The sequence below is a fragment of the Poecilia formosa genome, unplaced genomic scaffold (assembly GCF_000485575.1).
Source record: "Poecilia formosa unplaced genomic scaffold, Poecilia_formosa-5.1.2 Scaffold129, whole genome shotgun sequence".
Taxonomy (NCBI): domain Eukaryota; kingdom Metazoa; phylum Chordata; class Actinopteri; order Cyprinodontiformes; family Poeciliidae; genus Poecilia; species Poecilia formosa.
Window position 1 is genome coordinate 401869 of NW_006800068.1, and position 6243 is coordinate 408111.

Sequence of the window (6243 nt, forward strand, 5' to 3'; positions counted from 1 at the left end):
AGTTTATTTTTTCCCCTTTTGGTTTAGTTTTTATATTTAGTAGTTTTCCTGTTACTGGTTTGTTTGATTTCTCTGCTGAAATCACAGCGGCGTGTATTATCACTGCTCTAACAGATTTCAGTGATGTTCTGAATGCCTTTAACAGATTGTTCAAAAATGCTCTCTATCATTTCTAAGAGACATTTCAGGCTTCTGTAGATCATGTTCATTTCCCGACACTCAAAACTTAATTGGATCTAATTTTGGAGAAATTACTGCATCTATTCAGCGAGGAACAGAGGCGAGGTGCAGCAGGAGTCGCGGTATCTTTCATGACGGCCCTTCAGGTCAGCTGTGTTGTTGGGTTTGACGTTTCTCATCTTCCTCTTGTCAATACTCCACAGATTGTGTCTACTGGATTCAGGTCAAGCCACATAATGTCCACTGGAGCAGATTTTGGTACCGTTGGCAGTGTGATCCTACTGGAGCATAAAATCAGCATTTCCATAAAGCTGATCAGCAGATGGAAGAATGAAGTTCTATAAAACTTCATGGTAGAAAACCGGATGTCTTCTGGACAAATGGGCAGCCTACTCACCCAAACAAAGACCGTTTAGATCGGGGGCGTCAAACTCCTTTTCGTTTTGGGCCAAATCAAGACCATGAATGCTCTTAAAGGGCCGGTTGTGCCAGAATGTATTAATAAAACCTGTTCACACTTTTATATTCTTAAATTTAAATAATATTATTGAACATCTTTTCAGTGTTTGTGGTAATAATTTGGAAATATTTGCAATATTTGCACTTATTCGTGACGGTAAATGCGACCTTTTGTTACTCACTGTTAGATTATAGACATCAATCAAGGCTGAGGCAGCTGATTAGTACAGGTAAGAACATTTTTTACCATAATTTGAGAAAATTCTGCAATAAACAATGTATTGGTGCAAAAAAGCGCAGGAATTTGTTGATTTTGTGTGAATGTCCACGATAATTCTCAAGAAACTGCAGGGACTGATTGATATAATTTGGCAGTAAATAGATGAAAACTGCATTGATTTGACTGATAATATTTTAGCACAATTAGTGCTTAGTCTAGAATCTAGAAGGCCACATAAAAAGCTACGGTGGGCCAGATTTGGCCCACGAGCCTCGAGTTCAGAAAATCTTTGCCAAATTGATGTTAATTGTATCTAACTTTTAAAAACATTGATTTTTGGGTTTTTGTAATCTGTAAGCAATAATCATCAAAATGACAAGGATTAAAGGGTTGAAATCATTCTCCATGTGCAACGAATCTACTGTTGATTTCTGAAAGGACTGACAACAAAGTTTGAATTTCTGTATGAATTTCTCACTTTTTTGATGCATCTCAAATCTCTATCCAAATTTTAAAGTCTGTGAATTAAAGTCAATGTGAATCATGGCAAAAATGTCTTTACTTTTTCCATCAAGATTGCTATAAAACAGCTAAAATATGACGTTTCTCAAGCAAACCAGGCAAAAAGTGTGAAAATAAAATCTGCTTCACTTGGATGAGCAGAACTAAAAACTGCTGAATAATGTGGAAACAAGTGACAGGAGGAATCCAGACTTCTTCCAGAGCAAAGGACACTGCTTTATCTGCAGCAGATTGCAGGATGTAAGTTGGGTTATACAGCCTCCGGCGATACTGTTGATTAGTACGACAGAGACACAGATGTACAGATGGAGCTCGGTGTGCTTGGTGTTTCCTGAAACAGCCCACAGAGACTGAAGCAACACATTACCCAACTGTCATGTTGGACCAGAAAGCAGAGCGGTCTTAACACCGCTAGCAATCCTTATGCTAACGGTATTTTTAGTATAACTGAATCAGAGTTTATTGCAATCTGGGTGCCAGAGAAAAAGACACAGGAGTTAGCGTTGGGATAACACAGCTTGTAAAAGCCCATCCTGGAACATGTGATTGGATTCACATTCAGGCGGACTGTAATCTACTCTGAAAGCAGGTGTTATAAATCAGGCTAAAGAAAATGCTAATAACACCTTACTGAAACACGGCCACTGAAAACGGGGCAAAATAACAAGGTGAGTGAGTTATCATCATTCAGCAACACCCACATTATCCATCACATTAATGCAGACATACAGGAATACAGTAGAGATGAGTATAGGGGGCGCTGTTGGGCATGTGACCTTTATCTGGTCACCCAGTCACCAGGGCAACCAGATTCAGACAATACACCTGGATCGATGTGATATTATTTACCTTACGCCCCTTTTACACAAAGCCGCTCTTCAGAAAAACCATTACAGTTTTGTTATGATTTAGCCGCTTGCTAACATCTCCACTGATCGGAGTCTCTGGTACTTTTTGAAACCGGGTCCGATAGTGAAACTTTTTGGGAACATATCCTGATGATGTAAAGTACTCTGCAGGTGATTCTTAACTTTTCTAATTTAACAAAACTTCTAATAAGAAATACAAATATGTTACCTGAGAACTTGGTTCGTCGGAGACGTGTTACTATTTTCTAAATGAAGTGGAAGCCAGTGAGGTAAAAGCTAAGGGAGCACTTTTTGACATTATGTTAACATTGCAGTGCCGCCTAGTGGCCTGGAATGAAAACTACAGCAAACACAAGGCGTATCCATCTAAACACCAAACGTTCCCCAAAACAACATAAAAAAAAGTAAATACTGGCAGTTTCCTTTCAGTGGTTTAGTGAAAACAAAACCTTAGTATTATTAAATCAGCAGCTTGATGGTTTATTCTCATCCAACTATGGAAAAGAATAAGATAAATATTCCTGTATTTTACTGAAAAAAATATCTATCATTAAGTTCTATTTTCAGAAGTGTTTAACACTGATCTATGATAATCTTTCAATTTTTACAGCCACTGTACTTTAGTGGAAATATGATTTTTCGTCATAATGTTTACATTGTACACTGTAGTTTGGATATTTAAAGGGACAGTAACATGTATTTTCCAGACACACTGCCATTTTATAGCACAGGCAAGTAAGAATTATATATATATATATATATATATATAAATTTGCAAATTGATGCCTCTGTCTCTTTAAGAAGCCCCTGATCTCTCATCACAGCAATCCTTCTCAAAATGCCATTTATGAGCGTTGGACTGAGAAGAAGTTCATAAACTCAAGATGCATGAAAGAATCAAAACAACAATCCAATTATGTTTTTTGATGAGGGAATAATTTATAACATGATATAAAGCTCAAAAAAGTTTATTTTAAATTATGCCTGTGTCGACTTATGCCCATCCAGATGTTTTGCATTTACTTTAAAAACCACTAATTACGTTAAAGGGAGAAGGTTAAACGTTTTGGACCTGAAACTGACCTTCAGTCCAAGCGTGCTGCTCGATGTACGAGTGCACCGTCATGCTGTCCAGCTCCGCCGCGTTGGGGGTCCTCAGTGGGTCCTGAACAGACACCGTTCTGCACAGCCTGTCAAACTGAGAACAGCGTATAATCAGAACCCGACATGACAGTTCACCGCCTTGAAGACAAAACGCACACATTGATACGGACAGAAGAGGAGGGACGACCAGAGGCTGCACCACTCACACTGCTGCTCTAAAGCGTCTGAACCAGACTGGAGCTGCTGTGCTACGTTGTTATGTCAATCCAAAGAGCTCACTCTGCTCCAAACAACTGTGGCACCAACATTCCAAGATATAAACCTCTCGAGGTTTGAATTTGGAGAGCTGGGGTTTACTCAGCTTGACTCTCACCTTCCACAGCATCTGGGTGAAGTCCAGCAGCACCAGCGGAGACAGAGCAGGGATGCTGGTCCGGTAGGATCTCACTTTGGAAGTGGGCCCACCCACGTGAAGCACCTTCTTCCCGACATTAAACTGAGGATACACCTCTAACCCCAACTCTTTTATGAGCTCCATAATGTGTGTTTGTGTGCTGTGAGGGGAAAAAAATAATAATAAATAAATAAAAAATGTTAGGAATCTTCATAAAAGAAAATCCTTGAGTAACCAGAAAAATAGATTAAAGCTGGGTTAAAAAAAAAAAACACACACAAAAAAAAATACAACCATGTTTACTGTAAGAGATTCTGAGTTGAATCTCTGCATTCTTCACTTTGTGGGTCCGTTTTCTATGAAATGTCCTTTTCTCTCGTCTATTTGTCAGATTAGCTTGAAACGCGTTGAAGGCTAAATCAGTTGCAAGTTAAGAGTCACAAAGCCCTGCAAAGTTATTCAATTCCCTTTTCACATATTTTTTGCAAGTGTGTATGTTTTATTGAGATTTTACGTGACAGGCCAGAAAAAAGCAGTGAAAATTTGTTAAGTGGAAGGAAAATAACACATGGCTTTTAAAACGTTTAACAAATTAAATCCCCTCTGAGTCAGAACTTTTACAGCACCTCCAAAATTTTCAATAATCAATTTAACACAAAAATATACTTTGAGATAAATTCTGTATTTTTAGACTAACACTGTATTTAACGTCACACAGCTTCTATATTCCTGCTCAAAAAATACATCTCCACACCATGATACTGCCACCACCGAGTTCCACTGTGGAGATTACATGTTATAAGATTCAAATATTATTAATGATTCATTTTGTTTCAGTGATTGAAAAGCAAAGCTCATACCGTTTAGAAGATTTGGTGAAAACATATTCACATTTTGGTTAATTTAGATTATTCTGGATTACAGACAATTGAAACAAGCACAAATATACAGTTTAAGTTATTTCAAGGCCTAAACAATAGGCCAGTTGTACAGTTGTCACTTCTTTAAAAGGTAGAGCCATCAGTAAAAGCCTGGCAGTTCAAAGAGTACACATATGGGAAAGTTTGGTGGAAGGTAAAAGTCCCTCTCAGCCACAGCAGGGAACAAAAGACAGATAAAAGTTTTAAAAAGTGAATTAAGAATAACTTACTGTACATTAAATGCTTTACAGTTCTTCTAAATACTCAACTCATTCCAAAGAAATGTGCAACAAGTAGGATTATTTTCAAAAAATTTCAAATGTGCATGAGTATTTCTGCATTAAAATCAACATATTGATAGAACTATGCAAACAGTACAAAAAACAGCATGAATGCTACATGAGATGAGGAAAAATGTTATGAATCTTTTCCAACATTTTTTCCTTCCACTCAACTTTCAATTAATATGCTTGAATACTGAACAGCTAACTTCTTTAGAGATTATCTTTTGTAATCCCCAAGATTGCTTGGCCATGACATACCATTACTGTATTCAGTCAGTGTTCTTGTTGTCGTTTGCCATTCACACTTTCAAAAATTTTCCTTTTCAAATTGAGTTCCTAAAATAAATTAACTTTTTAGATCACACTAATTGGAAATACATCTGGAAAGCTGAGCGTAGAATCATCTTCAGGATCCTTAGTCAAGAGTTCTTATATAAATGAGCAATTATGTGTCTAATCTGTTTGTGTGATGGATATTGATCCTCCCTAATCCCCACTCGGAGTTTTCAAGGGTTTTATTATTAACAGCTCACCTCTTATCTTTTTCTAATGGTCCCAGGAAACCGGAGACAAACACCTCCCTGTCAGCTCGCAGGTGTTAAAATCAGCTCATCTTTATTCCGACTTAATTATGCATAGATTAAAGAAAGAAGGAAAAAGTCTCATGTGTGGCTTTAATTACCTTCCGACCCACTGTCCTCCAAAGTCCCAGCGATCAGCACCGTCGGCTGCTGGGATTTCAAAGGACACGGTGCGTCCTCCCACTCGATCTGACAGAAACACAAGCAGTCATGAAGCAAACAACACACTTCAAGGCTTCACTCTCCCCATGCAGGATGCAAAGTTCCCCACCTTTCCCCTCCAGGATCAGGATTCTCAGCTTGGCGTCCCGTTTTGTGAGCAGATGAGCCGCACTGAGCCCAGACAGCCCGGCTCCGACTATAACAACATCCCAGATGTCGGCCGTCATGTTGGAAGTTCAGGTGAGTCTAATGTTTTGGGTCCAAAAGTTAAACACGGTTGTCACTAATGCGAGGTGACGTTTCACGCACCTGAAACGCTGATTGGCTGAGAGTTTTCCGTAGGAGCGGTGGGTCTAATCCTTAACGGTCAGCCGGTGTGGGACTCGGACCATGGGAGGAGTTTTCATCTTAAAATGAAGAGGATGACATCAAGAATGACCTGCTGGAGACATTTGTTAAGTTTATTATGTCATTAAGTATTGATATTGCACATCTATCAGTCAATCCAATTCAGTTCATTTTGAAATGAACACAAACAGATTTTAGTT

At 38.6% G+C, this 6243-nt stretch overlaps 1 protein-coding gene across 2 annotated transcripts in view; it reads right to left on the bottom strand.

Annotated features, from left to right (window-relative positions):
- The window catches only part of LOC103144561 (probable flavin-containing monoamine oxidase A), a 66604-nt gene extending 60568 nt beyond the window's left edge, over positions 1-6036 (bottom strand). Inside the window, exons 1-4 of one of the 2 annotated variants that reach the window (XM_016676171.1) lie at positions 5805-6036; positions 5635-5722; positions 3728-3908; positions 3334-3448 (exon numbers count right to left, since the gene is read on the bottom strand). In XM_016676171.1, the coding sequence (XP_016531657.1) occupies positions 3334-3448; positions 3728-3908; positions 5635-5722; positions 5805-5922 (502 nt within the window). In that variant the 5' untranslated portion in view covers positions 5923-6036. The remainder of the gene's footprint in view (positions 1-3333; positions 3449-3727; positions 3909-5634; positions 5723-5804) is intronic. The other variant, XM_007561608.2, reaches the window with a different exon arrangement.
- Between the last annotated feature and the right edge of the window lie 207 nt (positions 6037-6243).